Genomic DNA, 22177 nt, shown 5'->3' on the forward strand with positions numbered 1-22177 from the left:
GTAAAAAGTGCTTTAAAAATGATTTTGCCACCCAAGATCAGGCAGTATTTATTTAGTCAGATTTTATTTTTGAGGAGGTCAGTGATTAGAAGCATATGGAGTCCATTAACAACACTAGATTACTCCGTCAGGATTACACTACCTTTTTATTAACAGTAGCCCAGACCACGGATAAAACACTGAATTACAACCATATGCTCAGAGCAGCGATTAAAGCATAACCCTTTTGTAATCTATGCTTAATGGCTATTACCAAAGATGATGTGTCTTTATACTTCTCCAATCCTAGGATTTATATCATGGCAGAGAAAAATAGTTTTTGTAACGCTCCTCGTTACCCCCCAAAATGAAGATTTTAAGGGATATTTGTAATTTATTTGTTTTATCATTTATTTTTGTGCTCTAATCGGGGACGTAGGATAACTGTAAACAGTAAAATGACACTTTTATTGATAAAAGTGATATGAATCGATGTTCTAAATGCTGTTTAATCTGCTATTAAAGTATCCAACATATGTTTTTTTATTCATCGAGCGACTAATCTGTCACGTACAACCCTCTTAAATGATTATAAACTGCTAGGGTGGAGAAAAGCCAGTGTGCTCTTAGACTAAATAAATAAATATAATGAAAAATAATAAAACGCATAGAAAACAACTTAATTATTGAGCAGTTGCGTGTGTTTTTCGACAGGCATTTTTCAGGACCGCTAAATGTGCTCTGCCAGACAAGGACCCTAGCAGGAAGTAAGTGTAGTTCATAGAAATGTGTACAAAAACGTCTGTTGGTCAAATGTGTTTTGTGCTTGAAGACTGATCGTTTCATCCTTTTCTTACTAGTTTAAAATACAAATACGCAAATCATTGGGAAACGAGCGCGCGTGTTCTGCTTTTTGTAGTCTATACATCAGGTTGTCACGTTATTACAAAGCTAAACCAGCACAGCACTGTCACGTTACTTTTTACATCCTTTAGATCGCTGTATTATTGAATGATTATTGAATGATTTAATGCAATCTGCTTTACCTTATCTAAAGCTCTTGTTGTTTGGCAGCTCGTTTTAAATAAACGTAGGGTTTCCAAATCCTTAAAATGATGTCAAACACAGATGATGAGATGAAATGTTGTTTTGGAGGACAGTCATTGTGTTTAATCCAAAATTCATGTGAATAAGAGCATTAATTGCACACTCAAAACTGACAATATGATCCCCCCAATCCTTTCTTTTTTTTTTCAACCCTTCAGCCAGGCAAAGCCAAATATTAATATCTATCTATGTATCTGTGTGCTCTCAAACGATTATTTGTGAATCTAAAGGTTTTTATTTACATAATACATTATATATATATATATATATATATATATATATATATATATATATATATATATATATATATATATATGTGTGTGTGTGTGTGTGTATATATATATATATATATATATATATGTCCTGTGTATTTATTATGTAGCCTATATATAGACGCACACACATACATTATATATCAATACTCCTAAGATTTTATATTCTGTGTAAATATATTTAATATATAAACATTTTTCTTAAACACATGCATGCATTTGTATTCATACATACACAAGAAATATTCACAGTATGCACACACATTATGTAAATGAAAACTTTTATTTTTGGATGCCACTAATCATCTGACCACAGTACTATCTAATAAATAATAAGAAAGCTGAGTGAAGTGTCTGTATGTGTGTGTGTGTGAGTTTCAGGGATGGCGTCCCGTCGCACACTGAAAGCGGTTCTCATTGATCTGAGTGGAACTCTTCACGTCGAGGACGCTGCAGTCCCTGGGGCACAGGAGGCTTTAGCCCGGTCAGTTTCTTAAAATATCGGCCATTTGTGATTACTGGATACGTCTTGTTTTTATATTTTTAAACAGATGTGTTCACAAAAGTGCCAGATTGAATATTTTAGAGGTAGAAATAGTATTGACAGATTTCACAAATCAAACTCTTTTGAATATATATATATATATATATATATATATATATATATATATATATATATAGTAGTAAAGAGGGAGATATGATCTGTAAGGTTACATTACAGCGACATCAAACCTTTCGATAGAACCGATTTCATATCAAAAGAAACAAAGCACAAAGTTTGTGATTAAGGGATGTAATAATGTAGGTAGCACTTTATTTTACAGTCCTATTCCTCACATACAGCTCCATCTCAATAAATTAAAATGTCGTGGAAAAAGTTAAAATCGGGTTTTGTTAAAGGTCAAAATCATCACAACTTAAACTACTTCAGTCTGTGTGCACTGAATTTATTTAATACACGAGTTTCACAATTTGAGTTGAATTACAGAAATAAAATAACTTTTCCACGACATTCTGATTTATTGAGATGCACCTGTACATACTATGTACTTATTGTATTAATTACAATAACAAGGTAATAACTAGGCTCTAACCCTGAACCCTGAATATCAGCAGATATGCAAATGAGCGTTTCATTCATTCTGCTATTTAGTGCCATCTTTAACGTAGTTGAGATATTTCATGTTTGGTATTGCATCGAAACTAATTAGACACGTACTTGTCCAGATTAAGACAGGCTCCAGTCGCGGTAAAATTTGTGACCAACACAACAAAGGAATGCAAGAGGACCCTGTTTGAGCGACTGCGTCGGTTAAACTTTGACCTCCAGGAGCAGGAGATCTTCACGTCCCTCACCTCAGCCCGTAATCTACTGGAGCAGAGAGCAGTGCGCCCCCTGCTGCTGGTGGAGGATAGCGCTCTGGAGGACTTCGCAGGTCAGAGATCAGACTTTAAGAACCCCCAGAAACCAGTTACCACTTGAGCAGCCGCGATACATCCGAGCAGTTAAAATAATAATAATAACAGAAAACAAAAACAGCAACTTTGTTTGTGTGATGGATCACGTGCTTTCCTATGTTGCAGGTTTGGAGACGTCAGATCCTAATGCTGTTGTGATTGGATTAGCGCCTGACCACTTCAACTACCAGACACTCAATAAAGCCTTCCGGTAAGAAATGTATAGACCATTAAATCAGCATTTAAATATTTCAGTTGAGTGGTTGAAATATTGCAGCTGATTTATTTCATCAGACTCATTTTAGATGGTGCGCCGCTCATTGCCATCCATAAAGCGCGATACTATAAAAGGAAGGACGGGCTGGCTTTGGGACCGGGACCGTTTGTGACGGGTCTTGAGTACGCCACTGACACCCAGGCCACAGTGGTGGGGAAACCAGAGAGAGCCTTCTTCCTGGAAGCCTTACGAGACCTGAACTGCTCACCAGAGGAGGCTGTGATGATAGGAGACGTGAGTACGAACATTTCGTTCACACGATCATTTATTTGTTGAAAAATGTACCCGTCACCTACCGAACTTCTTGCACAGGATGCCAGAGATGATGTTGGTGGGGCACAGAAAGCAGGAATAATGGGAATTTTAGTAAAAACTGGTAGGCCTCAATTTTAACATGCAATTGCGTTTTTATAATGTAGTAGTATTTATATTTTTGCTGCATAATAGTAAACTTCTTTTCATTTCCTTGCAGGTAAATACAGATCTGGCGATGAAGGTAAAATTAACACACCACCTCACCTGACGTGTGACAGCTTTCCAGAGGCTGTCAATCATATACTCGACAATCTCTTAGGATCGAAATAACCGTCAAAAAATAAGAAAAAAGCAATATTGTTTAACTGTCCCTTATAATGACGTCGCACTTCCCGTGCATTTAACTGTATGTATTTTAAATAAAACAAAATCGAAGCATGAAAACGAACTGTAGTTTAATATTTGTTAAAAATGTTTTTCAAGTGAGAAACATGGGCGTGTCATTATAAAAAGAGTAAAAAAAAACGGTTGCCGTAATAATAGTTTATGTATTATGCTGAGATCATGTGTCAGACAGACTCGTACTCTTTCTCCCAGGCCGAGTATCTATCCATCAGACATCTGGCTGACGGTTTGGTGTGAGCAATCACCTCCAGGAAATCTGCTGTGGTCACAGTTTCTAGTTCAATAACCGGCATATTGGACTGACCTGTGAAGACGCATGGTGTAATGGAGACTGTGAATTGTGGGCAAAATAAGATTTCGTGATGAAACAGCAGTTTAACGTCGTTGAGAGCGGAAAGTGGCATATTTCTTACCTTCAATATGATTTTCAAGGGCGTCGAAGATTTTTCGCACAGGTCTCATAGCGGCCTCCTTACACACTAACCTGATGTCTGACCCAGAGTAACCTCCTGTCTTCTGAAATACCAGGATGTCAATATATCAGGACAACTGTCTCAATAGTACGGTCTATCTACCTATATATCCATCTATCTACAACCCGACTTTCGAATCGCAAAGAACATAAACGTTTAAACTTAAAAATTGTAAATTGAGCTTGACTTAAATTTGATGCCTGCTACAGGTCTCAAAAAAGTTGGCATGGGGGCAAAAAAAGGGCTGAAAAATCTAGACGTTTGGAAAAGATTCAGCTGGTAGAACATCTAGCAACTAATTAAGTTAATTGACATCAGGTCTGTAACATGATTAGCTAGAAAAGAGACGTGCCATGTGGCTCATTTAAAGAGGCCTGTTCTATGGTCAGATGAATCCAAATTTGACATTCTTGTTGGAAATTACGGACAACGCGTCTTTCCGGACTAAAGAGGAGGGAGATCTTCCAGCATGTTATAAGCATTCAGTTCAAAAGCCAGCCTCTCTGATGGTATGGGGGTGCATAAGTGCATGGGCAGCGTGCATGTTTAGGAAGGCACTATGAATGCTGAAAGGTATATAAAGGTTTTAGAGCAACATATGCTCCCCTTCAGATGATGTTTATTTCAGGAAAGGCAATGCAAAACTACAGCATGGCTAAGAGTCTGGATGCTGAATTGGTCTGCCTGCAGTCCAGGGGCCGGTTGCATAAACTCTTTAGACTTGTCTTAAAAACTTAGTCATGTAATATTTATTTTTCCTCAAGATTGGTCATAACTTTTACATTTCAGCTATGAAAAGGTAGATTATGTGTTGCAAAAGTAAGATCGGTTACCTCTCGGAAACGGCTAGTTGGTAAAACTAGTTCTTAAGTCAGAGTCTTAACATAGTGTTTATGTTAAGTTTATGCAACTGGCCTCAGAACATCTGGCGCATCATTAAATGAAACTCTTCAGCAGCTGGAAACCTATGTCAAGCAAGAATGGCACCAAATTCCAACAAAATTTCAGAAACTAATATCATAATCGGGTTGTATGCATTGTTGCTCTTCCACTGTGTGGTATGACTTGGCTTGGCTCGGTTAGGTTTGCGTTTTCCACATCAGTTTAGTATTGCTTTAGAGTGGGCAGGAATATTCACGTTGTTATAACTGCGCCACCTCTGCTGCCGTAACTTCTGTAAAAACGCTTTCATTCTGCTTCGCCCCATGAAGCTCAATATGCTCTTTGGCCTCCCAAAAGTGAACCGTACCAAAATGTACCGCGTCGTACAAGCAGTGGAAAAGCGTCATGTGTATGTTTATATGTATCTATCTATTAGGAGTGGCACGCTGAGTGTATTGAACCATACGGTTCATGGGGCAAATTCCAAATGGATTTTATTTATTATTTAGTTTGTTCAGAAGGCACTTGGCAAAGGGATAGACAAAATAATTTTTAATGACTAAATAATAGAGTGCTCGTGCCCTGTTCACTCCAAAGTCCCCGATCCTAGGGGATAGGGATGATCACTTCCATTTGGAATTTGCCCCATGAACCATTCGGTTCTATAGGCATACTGTGCCACCCCTACTATATATCTGTCTGTCTGCTTCTCTATCTGTTTACACACATGGTTTCTCTTACCTGTGCCAGTGAGTCATAGTCCAGCTCTGTCCGTAGCTCCACCCCACCTGTGTTACTAACTGGAGGCAGCCAGTGACTGATCATGGCTTGTCTGGCAGGGGCAGATGGGAGACCAACCAGTATCCGCTTCTCCAGTCTTCTGAGCATGGCATGGTCCAACTCCCTGAATACAAATTAGAAAGATTATAAAGAAAGCCGTAACAAAAGAAAAAAATATAGTTTTTTTCTCAACAAGCACTACTCACCAAGGTAAGTTTGAGGCAGCAAGTACAAACACAAGATCGTTTGATCGCGCTAGTCCATCCATCTGAACTAGTAACTCTGTCTTCATCCTTCTACTGCCCTCGTGATCACCTCTTAAAGAGATGTAAAGAGCAATACAGAAATTGTGTAATTTTAAAAGTAATGGATTGTGTATTAGGAGTGAGATTTTAGGTTGTTTTACAACCTTACTATCAGGGAAAGTTATTGGCTCATGCTCACCCTTGGCCAACCCCTCGCTGGCTCATCACTGATTCCAGCTCATCCAAGAAAATGGTGGATGGAGCGTGATATCTTGCCAGCTCAAACAAGACCTGTAGAGAATCATATAACAAAGAAATCAATGTTTCGCTGAGCACAACCTTTCCCCCACACATTACATAAAAAATTGAATAACACAAATGTGACAAAATAATGTTTCTTCTGACCCGAACCAGCTTCTCAGAATCTCCCCTCCATTTGCTGACAATACTGGATGCAGAGATGTTGAAGAATGTTGTGTTGCACTCTGTGGCTACAGCTTTGGCCAACATCGTCTTTCCTGTGCCTGATTTTTGAGGGGCAGTCATCACATTAAGATCATATTACATGCAAAAATCAGGAGTTATATTTTGTATTTAGGGATTGAATAATCATATTTTCACAAATGAATTTACACAAACAGGTAACGGAACATTTAGACCTGGTGGTCCATACAGGAGTAAACCCTTCCATGGTGACAGAATTCCAGTGAACAGCTGCGGATACTGGAAAAAAAGAAGGTAGGTGGATAGTGGTTAGAACTAGATGGTTGCTATGGTCGATGGGATGTTTATCGATTAACTGGGGGTTGCTGGGTGGTAGTTTTAATCAATTGTTCTGGGTGATTACTATTTGTAATTTCGAAAATAACATTAATGCGATGTTGTTAGGTTTTCACATTTTTTATGGTGGTCGCCAAAACACTTTTACGTGGCTGTTAGGTACTTGCTTGCTTTGCCTGGTTACTAGGTTGTTGATGTTTGGCACGTTACTAAAGTGTTTTTGGTATCTTCTAAGCAGCTGCTAGGTTTTGCTATAGGCTGGGTGTTGCCATTCTGCTCTATGTGGTCGATTGAGAGCTGTGTTGGTGTTTTGGGTGGTTGTTGGAGCATTAATAGTTGTTCTAGGTCATTTCCAGCTGGTTGTAGTGGAGTTGTAGTGCATTGCTATATGGCTGCTAGGCAGTTGCTTGGGCTTTCTAGGTGGTTGCTAAGCATAAAGTTTCCAAGGATGTTGTAAAAAATCCATTCAACGAAATGTTGAAAGGGTAAAAATATTTAAGTTTAACTACTTTTACTGCTTGTGCTTTGTTGAGAAGACATATTATGTTACGTCTAAAATATTTAAAAAACATTCAAATCCAGTCGACAGACTGCTAATTGTTAAATAAACGAATAAATACGAATCCAGCCAACATCGAGATCATTCTGCACGTGCAAGCCATTGAGTGACTTCGTGGGAGAACCAGCGCCGCTATCTTGTCAAGTTCACGACTCAGGTAAGTCCCACTAAATACATGTTATAGTAAATTTAAGGACAAAATTAAGGACAAAATCATGCAACATATTCGTTTGTAAATTTGAAGAAATGTAGGTATAGGACATCTGATATTGATACATTGTAAATTATTTAAACTTTTTTTGTTTAATTTAAAATGTACTTTTCTTTCTCCATCAGGGTGTGGCTAAAGGTTTTTATTGGTGCTCTGTCATCGTTGCAAGATTTTAGATGCAACCCAGTCAGTTGAGGTAACATATAAAACACAGACTAAACAGTTATATTTCAATTGACATAACTTCTAAAGTAGTCTTCTAAATGTTTGGCTGTTTTACTTGACATTTTACTTGAAAGGACTATTAAACTTGTTCAATAAAGGTTGAGCCACCTAAAAAAAAAATCACAATTCAGATAACACTGTAAAGTCTGTAATTGACTTTAAACGTAAAATTTAATTTAAATGTAAATTTTCTGTGGAAGTTGTTACTAAATAATAATGAATTGAAACCGCTTAATTTTTCTTTTAATAGTTTATGTGGCTGTTAGCACGGTTGCTAGGCGTGTTGCTATGGGGCCTTGTCATGGTTGCTATGATGTATAGGTTAGACATGTTGCTATAGAGCTTTGTCATGGTTATTAAGATTGATAGGTTGTTAGGCATGTTGCTGTGGAGCTAGAGCATTGTTAGGGTGTTTCTACAATGTTCTGGCTGGTTACTAGGGTGTTGCTAGGTGGTTTTCTGAGTGTAAGAGTATTGCAAGGTTGTTGCTGTTATGCTCTAACATTTAAGGTACTAATAAGGTGTTTTCGGTAGCTAGTTGCTAAGGTGCTCTGAATGGTTGTTATTTGGTTACTAGGTGGTTATAAGTGGTTGCTAGTGAGATATCATAAATAATAACATTGGTTGCTGACTTCACACCAAGGTGAGTAACAAAAACTAATATTTTTATCAACCAATTACAGTAACGTTCAGACACCACTTTATCTAATACATGAAAAGGTCCTAGTATTGACACAAGCGAACCTCAAAATGTCCTTTAGCATAATGTGATGTAATCATATTCTTCATACAATTTTTACTTTATGTGCTACAAGCAAAAATAAGCAGCGCAAGCAGAATTTCCAGGTAATTCTGTACGACAGCAGGCACCTCCGCCACAAGATAGAGCCGGGGAAGACAAATAACGTTTGCATTTCCTGTTTGTCAGGAGCGTATTGTGGATTTGTAGTCATCAGCAGAGAGGCCAGAGATGAGGCGGAGATGTGAGCGGTCAGATTGGATGGTATTCAGGTATAGATTTCATGTCATCTTAAGAAATAACCCTGAGCCCGGCTTTCCTCTAGCTGTTAGTGGAGATGTATTCAGAATCGAAGGAAGGCGGCAGCTTGAGAAATACCAAAGTGTTTAGCAGCCAAGCACCTTAATGGGGTAGACGACAGCTTCTTTGACTAATCGCTTGGCAGCCTCCAGGCCTATAATGTCGTCCCAGCGCACGTTGGGGTTGTGTAAATAGATATCCTTTATAAAGAGACAGGAGAGAAAGATGAAATGGAGTGCTTCAATAATACATGTTTCAGCTTGTGTACGTATCTGCGTGCACACACACACACACACACACACACACACACACGTGCGCACACAATGATACTGGGATGTCACACTATATAACAAAACAGATTATGCTGCTCTCTAGTGTTGGATCGTTGTTGAATGGCACTGTATTTTGTCATTATCAGAAATGTATCTTTGTCCCTATTTTTATTGTATATTATTTGTCCTATTTATGTCCAATAAAAGTCCTATAAAAGTAAAATATTGTATAAATATTGTATAAATGCGTGAAATATCAAAATCGAATGAAACTTATTTTGGATACTTTGTGTTGTCACATATTTTATGACGTGTGTGTGCATATATATATATATACACACACATTCTCTCTCTGTATATATATTTATATATATATTCTCTGTGTATGTGTATATATATATATATATATATATATATATATATATATATATATATATATATATATATATATATATATATATATATTTATATATATATATTATATAAGAGAGATCTTTTTAACAGAATTTTTATTTTAGTATTACTTTAATAGTAAAATGACAGATTTCATAATATTTCCCTTATATAGCATCAAGCTGCCACGCAATGGAAGTAATTTCATAAACATCGACTCACTCTGCTAATAACCGCTGCAAGTTCCCTCATGTCACTGTTCATTCCAATGAAGGCACTTATGGGCTTCAGCAAACGCTCCTGTCAGACAAAAGGATGAGGGATGTTTCAGAGTTATGTTCCATCACAACTGCTTCCAACCGCGTTCGGAGCATACACAGTTGACCTACTGAGAAATCAGTGCAGGGCAGGATCGAGCCGTTAGCGGCACCTTTAACTGCATCAGAAATCAGACTCCTGTAATCAACCTGACGAAGAAAGAATAAAAAGTCATATGGGTTTTGAACTGATCTTGAGTATAGTACACGACCAAACATTCTTTTTTTAAGCCAAATATTTCAATAAGCGATTCTTAAGAACGTAAGACCTTTCTCGTATGTGTTTCCTCTTCAGTCCCATTCCTGATGAGAGGAGACACATTGAGACCGAACCTTGAAGCGTCCGCTGGCGTCAGCTGCTCTCCTTCCTGGACACGTCACGCAAAGTGAGTCGTGATTATAGAGTGGTTTGTTCAAACAAAAGATGATGTTTGTAGACTTACGCTGGATTTGCTGATGTCTCTTCCTGTTAGTTTAGATTCGGTCTTCTTCACGGCGCTTCTGGATGGAGGTCGCTGGATGGAGTTGATTCTTGGGAGCGTGTGACTCGATGATGTCCTTTCACAGATGTGAACAAACATGGTGAATAAAACGACATTATACTTCTTTGAATGTTCTTGTGGTAAAAGTACTGTACATACCTTCTTTTACCACAGCTCTTTAAAAACCGACTATCCCCTATAAAGAAAAAATGACACTAAATATTAACTTTTAACAGTATTAACAGGTATTATTACACTATATATATATATATATATATATATATATATATATATATATATATATATATATATATATATATATATATATCACAAATCACAAATGCATATACATGCGTGATTCTATAATTGCAATTGTTATCATCAATGCTGACAATAGTAAAACAGAACGGACAGTTTTATTCGATTTTTTTTTTTTTTTTTTTTTTTTTCCAAAATGCTAAGAACACATTATTGAACACTAATGAAAACATGATTAAAAGACCCAATGTGAGATCAGCAATAAATCCAGTAACGTGGTAACAGAGTTGACGATCTTCAAAATAACTATTGGTGTAATTTAGTTTTTAAATTCAAATGTTTTCTCAAAGAGAGCACAGATAAAGTGACATCATTTCCTGTAACCTACACAATTCTGAGAGTTAATTACGCCAAATACGGCGTGGTAACAGAGTTGACGCAAGATTCAGGGACACACATTTTTCTAAAAAAAAAAAAATCTTGTAGAATTAAATAAGTAACTATTTAGGGCTTTTAAAAATGAAATGAATAAAATGTTGCCAAAGGAAAAGCACTATATAATATTTTGATTGCACATTGATACGCGACGGACTAATTCGGTAAAATCTCACCTTGTTCTGTCAGTTTCTTTGTCAGTTTGGGATATTTCTGAAACTTTATTAAATAATAACTCTCATATTCCATAAGGACGGTCTCCAGGTCAACATTATCACACACCTCAAAGTGGCATAAAGCAAAACTGCTTTCTTTCTCCAAAGCTTTAGCTGAATCCATGTACCTGTGCAGTCACAAAACAAACAAGTCGAACGTATTTACACTTTCTTTCATTTACAGTCGTTTGATGTTCACGACATTAAGAAATGTTTTAAGATCTCACCCCTCCTCCATCAAATGATGATAAATCAACACCAGCAAATTCCTCCTGCGTGTTTCTGTTCTCAGTTCGTCCTAAGAAAAGAAATTCATAAAAACTTTATTTAAAATTACACAAACTAAATGTGTCACGACTTCAATATCGTAACTTACAGCAACTGTAGTACTAGTAGCGTATTTTGCGAGGAATTTGTGTAAATATTAGTAACTGAGTAACTCAAACGGATATATTTTAGCTGTAAAATTAGAATTGCTGAATATTTTGAAACGGAAACTCCACTTAACCGTTAGATGGCGCCAAATCTTACTTCAATGGAAGCGCGAGCACGGTTTGACAGGTTGCTATGGCAACAAGCGTATTTAGTAACTAACTAGCCATATTGCTAATCGTCAAAAACGTATCTGAAAGGCTATTTAAAAACGATAAAAAGGCTATCGACTTCATTCGTAGCCCATGTAGCTCACAATATATACGGATATTTATACACTTTACTCTATACGCTCACTTACATCGTTTGCTCAACTCATTAGTTTAACGTGCGAAATCATAAAAAAAAACAAAGATACAGCTAGAAAAGCAGCTTGACGAGCGCTCACCGCCTCTCTGGCCTGATTAGCAGTCCTAATGGCTTGATAAGAGAGATCCATGCTAATATGAACACACGAACAAACACACAGCAGCGAGCTGAAGTGAACGAGCTAGCGACTGCCCCTGTTCACCAGCAGGAAAAACTACATATGCATTATGCGATTATAATATGCAAAATTACATGCACTACCCGTCAAAACATTCGGAATAACACTCACCATATATTTAATAAAATATCTAGTACAATTTGTATTTTTTCCTCTCCACAATTTATAAAAATCTATTTGGATAATTAAATGCATTTTATTTTGTTATTCAGTCTTCACTGTCCTTCAGAAATAATTAGGCACTTAGTTATAATTATTGATTATAATAACGATTATCAGTGTTAAAAATTAATGAAATAACCCTTGGTCAGAGCCTTCAGCGAGCAGCAAAAGGCAACTAAAGTCATATTTTTGTGGAAACCATATGTAAGATTACATTACTCAACTCAAACTTCGGAACGGTAATGCTTCCACAAAAGTATTAAGACGCAAAAACATTTTAACAGTGATAACAAAATGCTTCTTTAGCAGCAAATTCAGCATGTAAAAAAATAAATAAAATAAAAATAAAATTAATGCTTTGTATGTTATAGAAAATGGTTCCGTTTTGTCACATTCCTTTTTTGACAGATGCATAACAGAAAAAACAAACAAAAATCATTTCTAACTGATTAAACGAAAGAAAAAAGATCTTTTTTGAATAAAAGACTTCTTCAACAATACTAATTAATAGGTTTATTCTGGAAGCGACTGCAGGCTGAACAGATTGGACAGATTTTGAACAATGTATCTTATGAAAAATAAAGCAACAATTAATATTCACAGTATATTAAAGGTGCAAAGAGTGTGATCTGGAAATACAGAAAGCTACCTTTTGAATTTTCTTTATTCCCCCCCATACCTCGTAATAACCGTTTCTGGACAGTATTGAGCTGCTAAAACATCTCGCCACATTCAAACACAGACACCGGACCACAAACAGGGTGTTGATCGAAAATGTGTTTTACCTTTAGAAAAGACGTTTGATAAACTCTTTGTACAGTACGGAAAATAAAACCTTTAATAGCTGGAAAAGTGATTACATTAAGTGCTTTCCATACATCCAATACGACGAGCCGCCGGTTCTCCTCTTTCAGAGGACGCCGGTGTCGGTGAGGAAAGTGCTAGCCTCCAGGATCATACTCTTCACATACACGCGTACGGTATAAAACAGTGTTAAAAAGTCCTGGGTGCTGAAGACGGTGTCGGCCAGAGCGAAACCCAGCGTGGAGGGAATGAATCCTCGGCCGTACTCCACCATCCACGTCCCGGCGCTCCACTGCACTGATGTGGCTTCTCCCGCCGCGTGCACGATAGTTTCCCCTGCCACAAGAAACGCAGGCTTAAACTCAAGCACTCAGGCACGGTTAAACTCAAGTGTGTGTTGGTGACGTGAGTGCGGCTGTTGTACCTGGATAGTACGTCTCGCTTTTAGTGGTTCCTTCTTTCCATTGCCTGAACGTTCCGGAAATGATGGTGTCTGATATTTCTGCCCAGTAACGACCTGAAGGGGATGCATATATAAAAGGAATGTGAAAATACAAGAAATGCAAGCCGTATTTGTTGCATTTACTGCAGAAGTGTGTGTGTGTGTGTGTGTGTGTGTGTCATATACAAATACATGATTATTTTATGCCAAAAATAATTGGGATATTAAGTTTATAAGATTATTAATATGCATTTCTGAGGAATTAATTAGTAAAATTTTAAAAAGGTAATATTTTGATGTTTTTGCTCATTTCCAGATTTTCAAATATTTGTATTTCAGTCAAATATTGTCCTATCCTAACACATAGAAAGCTTAGTTATTCAGCTTGTGATGCGATGTGTTTTTATTTTTATATATATATATATATATATATATATATATATATATATATATATATATATATATATATATATATATATATATATATATATATATATGCTAGAATGGTGTAGAAATAATACTAAAATTAGAACATATAATACTAAATTTTGAAATACTAAAATTTTGAAATAGCCTTATCTATATTTGTAGTTATATTTTTATTTACCTTTATATATTTTTACCTTTTATGATTTTACAGTTTTCACTCTAAATTTCAGTTTTCATTTTTATTAGCTTTTGGATTTTAATATTTCTACATAACTTCTAATTTACTTCAGTTTAATGTTTATTTAAACTTAAAGCACAGGGAGCGTTTTTTAACTCTCGTTTACATTCTTAAGCACACATTATCGACCTAATGTTAATATTTTATAGATCAATTTCAAATAACACACCCAATTGAAACTGTCAATAAATTACAATTAAAAAAGCCAAAATTAATTAGAAACATAGTTTTAAAGTATTAGCAATTTTAATTTTTTTTTTAATTTTAGTTAGACACCAAGGCAATTATGTCATTATTTGATCATTTTTGCAATTCATACTGATAGTTTTTTTTTTTTTTGCAATTCCCATCACTGTTATTAATAATTCCTATCAAAACAGTAATGCATTATTATTTTTACAACAACAAAGTGAAAAAGTACATGAGTTTATATTCTAAATAATAATTGCTTTACACAAATGTTTTCAATTATTATTAGCTGATTAATTAATTTGAATTTGTTGCTTAATTTAAAAAGAATGTATGTTGCATTGCAAAAAGTCCCATCACCCTATAGCATTCTTTATTTTCTATCTTTCTTTTGATTTTGAGGACAGTCATGCCCTGGAGATGTTTCTGACCCACCTGAATGTCCGCCCGTGTCCACAGCCGTCCCGAACAGCAGCACGTACTCTGTGAGAGAAGCGTGCAGCAGACACATGGAGCCCATCCAGCCGCCGGCGTTCACGAACACCCACTGCAGGTCCTCATCGGGCAGGATGTGACCCGGATACCTCTTCCTCAGCTCCACCACCACCTTAGAGAAGGCCTGCTCGTGGTCCTGGCCTGCGGCACACAAACACACACAGTTCAGACATCTTAGACATATATCACGTTAATAAGAGTCATATTAGCTAGACAGTTATGTATGGTATGTATGGTATTTGCTCAAAATATACTTTAAACAACTCAATACAACAGCTTTAAAAGCTCTGCTTTGCTAGGAAGTGTATTATTTGGAATATATAAGCAATAACAATACAGAAATTAATTGCTGCAATATCTCAGCAACGTATGTAACTTTAGTATAGAAACAGGCTACGTGTGTTTACTCACCTGCATACTGCCTTGCTAACTTGGCAACATCTTCTTTTGTAAAGACATATTGTTTATTTGCCATCCAGTACCTTATAAACTGAACTGACAACACCAGAAACCCGAGAACCACCACCGTCTTTAGAATAAATCTTATTACAGACATCGTAATCCGGGCACAAACGATTGTTTAAAAGGAAACCGCTGTCTAAGATTGCTAAAGACATTAAACAGACTTCATTCAGACACACAGCATGGCAAACATGAAAGGTGACGGGCGATGACGCGAGGTGACGTCACGCCGATGGCAACCAATCGGCTGCCACAAACGGCGAGGCCTAGTCCAATGAAATCACAGAGTAAGCTACACGGAAGGAGGCGGTGCCACGGTGCATCTTTATCCTCAATAAGCCGCCAGAATACGCAGCATAAACAAAGAAACTTTTAGCGATAATGTGAAACATATGGAATAAATCTATTAGTTTACGTATGTGGTATTATTTATGTTATCGGTAGCCTGTAAACAGTACCAGCACTGCTCGGTTTATTAATCTTTAGAAGCATAATATCTGCGTTTTATTTGCGCAGCACTGTTCACTTGAGGATACTTAGGAGGTGGATCAAATGAAAACTTGAAACTCTAGAAAGAAACAATCAATGCATTCATATTAAAAAACCGTAACAGGTGATCGGATAGATTACGTAACCACAGGGGATTTTATTAAGCAGTAAGCGGGAAGATGGACAGTGTCAGTAAACTCACGTTTGATCCTAAGGGTGAGAAACGGTTTTACACGTTGACACTTATGCATATTTATTTATCTCTAAGCTTTGAACTGTGCACGATTCACGGACAAATCTAGACGTCACGTAACGACCTCTTTTTGTGTCGTATTCCTGTGGTTTGAAGCCACTGAAAATAATATGCTTGCTAGATACGTCACGTGACGGCTGGATCTAAAGCGAAGCGGATCATGTGATTTATCTAGCGGCGGGAAGTCCGAGTCTTTTTATAGAATCGATTCGTTTGGACAGTTTATGTCAATGAACCGATTCAAAGTAGTCGTCACTCCCCAGGTACCTTTTTCAAAATTTAGGTAATTTTTTTTAGGTAAAACACATTATTAGTTGTAATTTCATACATGCTACTGTTTATCACAATGCTTTACAATTGTGGTTGCTTGGATTTTTTGGGTAGTTATGTTTTCTAATTGACCAATCAAATTCAAAATCAAAATCAAATTCAAATAATTTACAAGCACTTTGCTGAGTGTCAAATTCGGCCCGTTACCTTTCAGATAAGAGTATATAAATGTTATGTTATCCTTGCATGTGTTTCAGAGCACCAGCATTTAAGGTACAATCCCCTGCGGGACTCCTGGGTTCTGGTTTCTGCTCATCGGATGAAGCGTCCGTGGAAAGGACAGGTGGAGAAACCTCCAGAGGACAACATCCCACGACACGACCCGAACAACCCCCTCTGTCCCGGCAGCGTGAGAGCTAATGGAGAGGTGAGCATGACAAAATATTTCAGGTTTTCATTTTTTCGTACATCAGATATGTTCACAGCATATGGAGGGTGTAGAAGCAAATTTTTAAAGCTTGTATTTTTCACTATTATATTTTTTAAATATGTAAGTGGTAAAAATGTTGCCTATATTGCTATTTTAAAGAAAGTATACGCTACCATTCAAAAGTCTGGGTCATTTTCTAAAGCATTGAATTAATCAAGTAGGCCTACTTATGCTGAGTCTCAACTTTCTGTTCATTAAATTCTGAAAAAATTTATAGAAATATTTTGCAGGATAACGGTTTTTAATATTGCTAATAATCAGGATAATGATTCGGGCCAATATTAACATGCACAGACGTCAATGAAGCCAGACATTGTTTTACACCCAGACTGAACTGCTGTACTTTTACTTGTAGTTAAATTCATCGAGGGGTGGGTTGTTCTTTATTTTTGGTGCTGCTTCACTGCAGTAACATCTCCGATTCGTTTGCATGCCCTATTATCAGGTATCAGGTTATCAGATTGCAGTAAAACGGTCCATTTACAGGATTTGAAACATTCATGAGCTTATAAGCTGTCGACTCCTCTGGCTCAGCCTGCAGCATTATGGGAGTTTTTTTTTTTCCTTTAACGAACGCAGATGAAACCGTCCTCTCTGCGGAAAGCGACGCGCCTGCATTCGCCGACTAAGCAGAAAAAAAAAACAGCGATATCCTTTTCCTCGAACGTTAATTTCTCTCCATCTGCCCCGCGTGAGTTATACAGCGATGAATATTCAGTGGCGCAGTTTATTTAAGCCTGACAAATGTTCTTGGCTGACTCCCCCGTTCCTGGACATTATTATTTAATGATTAATTAAATACAGAAAGTTGCCAGACTACTTTACATTCAGACAAGATGTTAAACATGCACTCTTGAACTCTTTTTCAACGTTGAACAGAGATGCGCTTGGCTGGAAGCAGCTCGTCTCGAGGAAGAGCGAACTTAAAGAAAGAGATAGCTCTGGGATGTTTTGCCCATCAGACTGTGATTAAACACGCTTGGGTTTTATTGCAGGTGAATCCTGAATATGACAGCACGTTCATGTTTGACAATGACTTCCCTGCTCTTCAGCCTGATGCTCCAGACCCCGGTATGATCCATCATCCCATTCGCTCCCATACGACTCACTTCATTCTATTTGTGTATAAGTTTTTCTGTACATTTCTTTGCTTGGGATGTTCTAACATGACCTCTGACACGTGTTGTACTGCATTTTCGTCACATAAACGCAGCTACTACTGTACAGTATTTCTACGGTAGCACTACAGTACTCTTACAATAAAAGTAGACATTTAATGTTCCTGAGAGTTTAATTGTAAAACCTTAAACGTGCAATTACGATCTATATGTTAATGAAGCATGTTTTAACAATTATCACCGGTTCTAGGCTCGGACCATCATCCACTTTTCCAAAGCAAAGCAGCCAGAGGCGTTTGGTGAGAACAGTTCATTTCTTCTTTTTTAAGACCTAAAATGACTTAATTAGTGCTGCTGGCGTTATTGTTTACAGCAAAACCCTTAAGCCTAAATATTCAGATCACGCACAGACGGTGCACATGAATGATTTCATAATGTGCGTGGTTTATTAAAGAGAGGTAAGCCATCCCATGAAACCGGTATGATTTGCACTACTTTTACATTTGACATTTTCAGATGTTTCACCAAAATGTGTTACTTTTAAACATACCACAGCATTAATGACATGCATAAAAAACAAAATTTTCCCACCCCACATCAGGCATCAAATCCTTATCATTATTGGCCGTTATTAAGACATGGTCACTATTCGTCTTAGTTATGGAAACTATAGCTCTTTGAATATGATTATAAAATGTTTTGCTTTTTCTTGAAAGCAACCTCGTGATTTTTGATCAAAGAAGTGGTTTAACTTTAGAATTTCTTACGACTGCAGTGAACTTTTCTGACCGAGTTCAACAGACATTCCCTAGCAACCATTTAGAACACCCTAGCAACAGACTCCATAGACTGCCATTCTAAAAATCCAGATGATATCTTTTGGATTACAGCGACATAAAGACATTTAGCCATGCCCTAGCAACCACTATCGAACACCCTAACAACCCAAACCCAAATAGGCATATCTTCAAATCTGAATGTCATAGAGACATGGGAATTGGTTCTTCTGACTCATGTCGGCTAACCTTTTTGTGGTCCACAAAAAGAAAACAAACAAACGAACAAAAATAAAACTCTGAAATGTAAACACCGTTTCAAATTATTTCATTAATTATTATAAAGTATTTTCCAGATACCTATTTACACCTGTAGTAGTAGATCTTTGTAATACTACGTCATATATAGTTTCCTCCAAAAATATTGGCACCCTTGGTAAATCTGAGCAAAGGTGGCTGTGAATATAAATCTGCATCGTTTATCCTTTTGATCTTTCGTTTGGAAAATCACTAAATTCTAACCTAGCATTTGAAATAAAACAACTGAAAAGTCACAGCTGAACGTAAATCGTTTAACTTCAATGATAGGTTCGAATTTTGTGAGTTTTTCAAATTAAAGATCAAAAAGATTTTTTATATTCACAGCCACCTTTGCTCAGATTTAACAAGGTTAACAAGGTTTTCTTGCCGTTCCTTATAAGAGTATTTTTTGTTTTCAGAGTACATTAGCACATATTGCCGTAGATTGGAAGGGCACTGAGGGATACTTTGTTAGCACAGTGCCTTATCTCCATTTTTGTGGCTCATGGCCCCTCTGAAGCACCGCTAATAAACTATTTCCCTGAGTTTAATAGCGCTGTGTGTAGAAATTGATTGTGCTGCCAGAACGAGCGACACCTCAGGAGGGCATTAGCTGATAGGAAAGAACTAAATGTCGTAGCAATGAGTCAAAACACATTAGAGGTTGAGTCAAAAATTGAGTTTTATTAGCGTTTCGCATGTGTTAGTGTCTTAGATTATTAACGAAATGACTATTTTCCACATTATAACTTTGGTTTGGTCTTTTGGTATATTTTTAACAGTGCGAGTTATTAAATTATATATTATATAATAATATACAAGTAATATATCATTATTTGTCATGATAACTAATGCAGGATTTGTGTAACGTTTTGAAATATTTCCTAATTTCTGAAATTTCTTTTTTTAATATACCAGCAGGTCAAAAAAAAATCTGTCCAATAATTTGTCAATATCTCGTTCCCTTCCTCTTTCTGGTAATGCTATATTGTTAACACTAGGTGGTGCTGTCATTTAAGAAGTGATTGAGGTACAAAGTCATTCAGTCCCATTATATGTGCACATGGACTTGTTTTATGGGAGAGACACCATTAGATCGTCTATTACCCTGATTTCTCTGATCCCTAGTGTCTTCTGTTTTATCTCCTCCACACTGGACCTTTTTATGCACTATTTTTGAAAGCAGAAGAGAACTTTACAGATGTTGAGGAGGTACATATGGCTGCTCTGAAACGGCACCTGTGTGCGAAACCATCCAATTAGCAGCGTAGCAGAGCAGGCCACAAACACACAGACCCTGCCAACTGACGCTCAACTCTAATGCACTGGGATCTGACATTGTTTTCAAAGTAGTAAGAATAGCGCTCAAGGCACAAACAAGTCAAGGACGCCTAATAGAGAGAACTGGCTGCCCCACATAAAGCCTGAAAGAGGAGACTTTGGAAAGTTTGCAGGCACAGCTGTTGGGTTTCATTCAGGGTTGAGAATAGACAGAATTACACTATATATATTTATTCATAAATCTGCCTGGATGAATTTCGAAGGTGTAACATCCGCTGTATGTTTTATGATGAATGCTGCTTACTTCATTACTGCTGGAGAAATGTTAGAATGACCGATAGATGGACTGATAGATATAGAGGAAGAAATACAGATGGACAGATGGATAATAAGACATACAAACAGACATAGATAGACAGACAGACAGACAGAGAGAGGCTAGATAGATAGATCGATAGAGGCTAGACAGACAGACAGACAGACAGACAGACAGAGGCTAGATAGATAGATCGATAGAGGCTAGACAGACAGATAGATAGACAGACAGACAGACAGACAGACAGACAGAGACTAAATAGACAAACAGACAGACTAGATCGATAGATAGGCTAGACAGACAGACAGACAGATAGATAGATAGACAGACAGACAGACAGACAGAGGCTAGATAGATAGATCGATAGAGGCTAGACATACAGATAGATAGATAGATAGACAGACAGACAGACAGACAGACAGACAGACAGAGACTAAATAGACAAACAGACAGACTAGATCGATAGATAGACTAGACAGACAGACAGAGGCTAGATAGATAGATCGATAGATGCTAGACAGACAGACAGATATAGATGGATGGATGGATGGATGGATAGACAGATAGATGCTAGATAGACAGACAGAGACTAAATAGACAAACAGACAGACTAGATCAATAGATAGATAGACAGACAGACAGACAGACAGACAGAGGCTAGATATATAGATAGTAAGGATAGACATTCAGATCTAGCATAATGTTTTTAAGAGGAAGTTTTAAACTGTTGTGTTTGTTTGTTTCAGTAAGGTCATGTGTTTTCACCCGTGGTCTGACATCACCCTCCCCCTCATGCAGCCTGCAGAGATCCGTAAAGTGATTGACAAGTGGGCAGATCTGGTCGTAGAGCTGGGTGCCGAGCACACGTGGGTGCAGGTTAGTACATCTCGTCCTCTCACGTCTATTTTGTTTCACCTGTTACTTTGCATTGACAAGCAAAACGTTTTAATTTGCTTTGCACTAAAACACAGCCTTAAGACACATGACTCATGTTAAAATAACAGATATTTTTCTCACTGTGACTCCGTCGGGGGGGGAGGCAGGCGTAGCAACTTAATGAAACATTTGCACCATTTGTTGCCTGAAGAAACTTTCTCTCTAGAAGCCAGGGAGTCACAGGGACGTGACTGCTTAAGAGTGTGTGTTTAAAGGAGACGGAGGCAGGGGCGGCACTCGATTGGGTTCTGTCCCAGTCTTTCTCATCAGTGCTAATTGGATCAATTGGGAGATGCTCTTCAGTCAGGGTGTCTCAGCACTGATCAATGGCAGGCAGTGTAGAGCGCTCCTCCGGCCTCTCTGGACACATTAATGCTCCTGCAGGGGAATAATGGAGCACTTCAAAGGGTTCCAGGGATATGAATTCAGTGAATTAAGATGTTTGTGCCAAAAGATAGTTAACTTATGAGCGTGAGAGAGTTCCTGAGC

At 37.4% G+C, this 22177-nt stretch overlaps 4 protein-coding genes and 1 long non-coding RNA gene across 15 annotated transcripts in view; 3 read left to right on the forward strand and 2 right to left on the reverse strand.

Annotated features, from left to right (window-relative positions):
* Window positions 1-123: 123 nt before the first annotated feature.
* hdhd2 (haloacid dehalogenase-like hydrolase domain containing 2) lies at window positions 124-3792 on the forward strand. Of its 2 annotated transcripts, none has more exons than XM_043250126.1 (7): window positions 124-746; window positions 1734-1842; window positions 2586-2794; window positions 2943-3027; window positions 3111-3327; window positions 3406-3469; window positions 3566-3792. In XM_043250126.1, exons 2-7 carry the CDS (start codon window positions 1742-1744, stop codon window positions 3676-3678), a joined length of 789 nt encoding a protein of 262 aa, XP_043106061.1. In that variant the 5' UTR covers window positions 124-746; window positions 1734-1741; the 3' UTR covers window positions 3679-3792. The 2 variants fall into 2 exon arrangements, with proteins under 2 accessions (XP_043106061.1, XP_043106062.1); XM_043250127.1 differs by having other exon boundaries at window positions 1740-1842.
* katnal2 (katanin p60 subunit A-like 2) lies at window positions 3789-12259 on the reverse strand. 3 transcript variants are annotated; one of them, XM_043250121.1, is made up of 16 exons: window positions 12140-12259; window positions 11547-11617; window positions 11281-11447; window positions 10571-10607; window positions 10373-10487; window positions 10199-10297; window positions 10002-10079; window positions 9835-9912; window positions 9049-9147; window positions 6793-6856; window positions 6539-6657; window positions 6333-6424; window positions 6095-6205; window positions 5850-6012; window positions 4167-4269; window positions 3789-4057 (listed from the first exon to the last, which is right to left on the reverse strand). In XM_043250121.1, the coding sequence occupies exons 1-16, from the start codon at window positions 12188-12190 to the stop codon at window positions 3918-3920; spliced, it is 1587 nt and encodes a 528-aa protein (XP_043106056.1). In that variant the 5' UTR covers window positions 12191-12259; the 3' UTR covers window positions 3789-3917. The 3 variants fall into 3 exon arrangements, with proteins under 3 accessions (XP_043106056.1, XP_043106054.1, XP_043106055.1); XM_043250119.1 differs by having other exon boundaries at window positions 6333-6657; XM_043250120.1 differs by lacking the exon at window positions 12140-12259 and adding an exon at window positions 11696-12019 and having other exon boundaries at window positions 6333-6657.
* LOC122352630 lies at window positions 5974-15040 on the forward strand. Of its 6 annotated transcripts, none has more exons than XR_006251901.1 (5): window positions 5974-6098; window positions 6775-7879; window positions 10225-10315; window positions 10403-10511; window positions 14910-15040. It is a non-coding gene; the product is annotated as an uncharacterized LOC122352630 (long non-coding RNA). The 6 variants fall into 6 exon arrangements; XR_006251899.1 differs by lacking the exon at window positions 5974-6098 and adding an exon at window positions 8837-8919 and having other exon boundaries at window positions 6852-7879; XR_006251903.1 differs by lacking the exon at window positions 5974-6098 and adding an exon at window positions 8837-8919 and having other exon boundaries at window positions 6852-7879; window positions 10408-10511.
* sigmar1 (sigma non-opioid intracellular receptor 1) lies at window positions 12894-15690 on the reverse strand. Its single transcript, XM_043250128.1, has 4 exons — window positions 15409-15690; window positions 14938-15138; window positions 13629-13721; window positions 12894-13540 (listed from the first exon to the last, which is right to left on the reverse strand). Exons 1-4 carry the CDS (start codon window positions 15551-15553, stop codon window positions 13311-13313), a joined length of 669 nt encoding a protein of 222 aa, XP_043106063.1. The 5' UTR covers window positions 15554-15690; the 3' UTR covers window positions 12894-13310.
* A 284-nt stretch (window positions 15691-15974) lies between these two features.
* galt (galactose-1-phosphate uridylyltransferase) overlaps window positions 15975-22177 on the forward strand; it is an 89762-nt gene continuing 83559 nt past the window's right edge. The window contains exons 1-5 of one of the 3 annotated variants that reach the window (XM_043250125.1): window positions 15975-16164; window positions 16729-16898; window positions 17957-18032; window positions 18330-18378; window positions 21499-21628. In XM_043250125.1, the coding sequence (XP_043106060.1) occupies window positions 16128-16164; window positions 16729-16898; window positions 17957-18032; window positions 18330-18378; window positions 21499-21628 (462 nt within the window). In that variant the 5' untranslated portion in view covers window positions 15975-16127. Of the gene's footprint in view, window positions 16165-16238; window positions 16465-16728; window positions 16899-17956; window positions 18033-18329; window positions 18379-21498; window positions 21629-22177 lie in introns of those variants that run through there. The other 2 variants (XM_043250123.1, XM_043250124.1) reach the window with 2 other exon arrangements.

Source organism: Puntigrus tetrazona, chromosome 10 (assembly GCF_018831695.1).
Source record: "Puntigrus tetrazona isolate hp1 chromosome 10, ASM1883169v1, whole genome shotgun sequence".
Classification (NCBI taxonomy): domain Eukaryota; kingdom Metazoa; phylum Chordata; class Actinopteri; order Cypriniformes; family Cyprinidae; genus Puntigrus; species Puntigrus tetrazona.

Bases quoted from the DNA above. Each gene is read 5' to 3' on its own strand.
- hdhd2 (XM_043250126.1), top strand. From the start codon at position 1,742: ATGGCGTCCCGTCGCACACTGAAAGCGGTTCTCATTGATCTGAGTGGA. The intron at 2,795-2,942 runs GTCAGAGATCAG...CCTATGTTGCAG, and splicing joins CGCTCTGGAGGACTTCGCAG to GTTTGGAGACGTCAGATCCT. The intron at 3,328-3,405 runs GTGAGTACGAAC...CTTCTTGCACAG, and splicing joins AGGCTGTGATGATAGGAGAC to GATGCCAGAGATGATGTTGG.
- katnal2 (XM_043250119.1), bottom strand. From the start codon at position 12,190: ATGGATCTCTCTTATCAAGCCATTAGGACTGCTAATCAGGCCAGAGAG. The intron at 10,488-10,570 runs GTATGTACAGTA...CATCTGTGAAAG, and splicing joins AAGAGCTGTGGTAAAAGAAG to GACATCATCGAGTCACACGC. The intron at 6,206-6,332 runs GTGAGCATGAGC...CATCTCTTTAAG, and splicing joins CAGCGAGGGGTTGGCCAAGG to AGGTGATCACGAGGGCAGTA.
- sigmar1 (XM_043250128.1), bottom strand. From the start codon at position 15,553: ATGTCTGTAATAAGATTTATTCTAAAGACGGTGGTGGTTCTCGGGTTT. The intron at 15,139-15,408 runs GTGAGTAAACAC...TGTGTGCCGCAG, and splicing joins GTTAGCAAGGCAGTATGCAG to GCCAGGACCACGAGCAGGCC. The intron at 13,722-14,937 runs GTGGGTCAGAAA...CATCCCCTTCAG, and splicing joins GGACACGGGCGGACATTCAG to GTCGTTACTGGGCAGAAATA.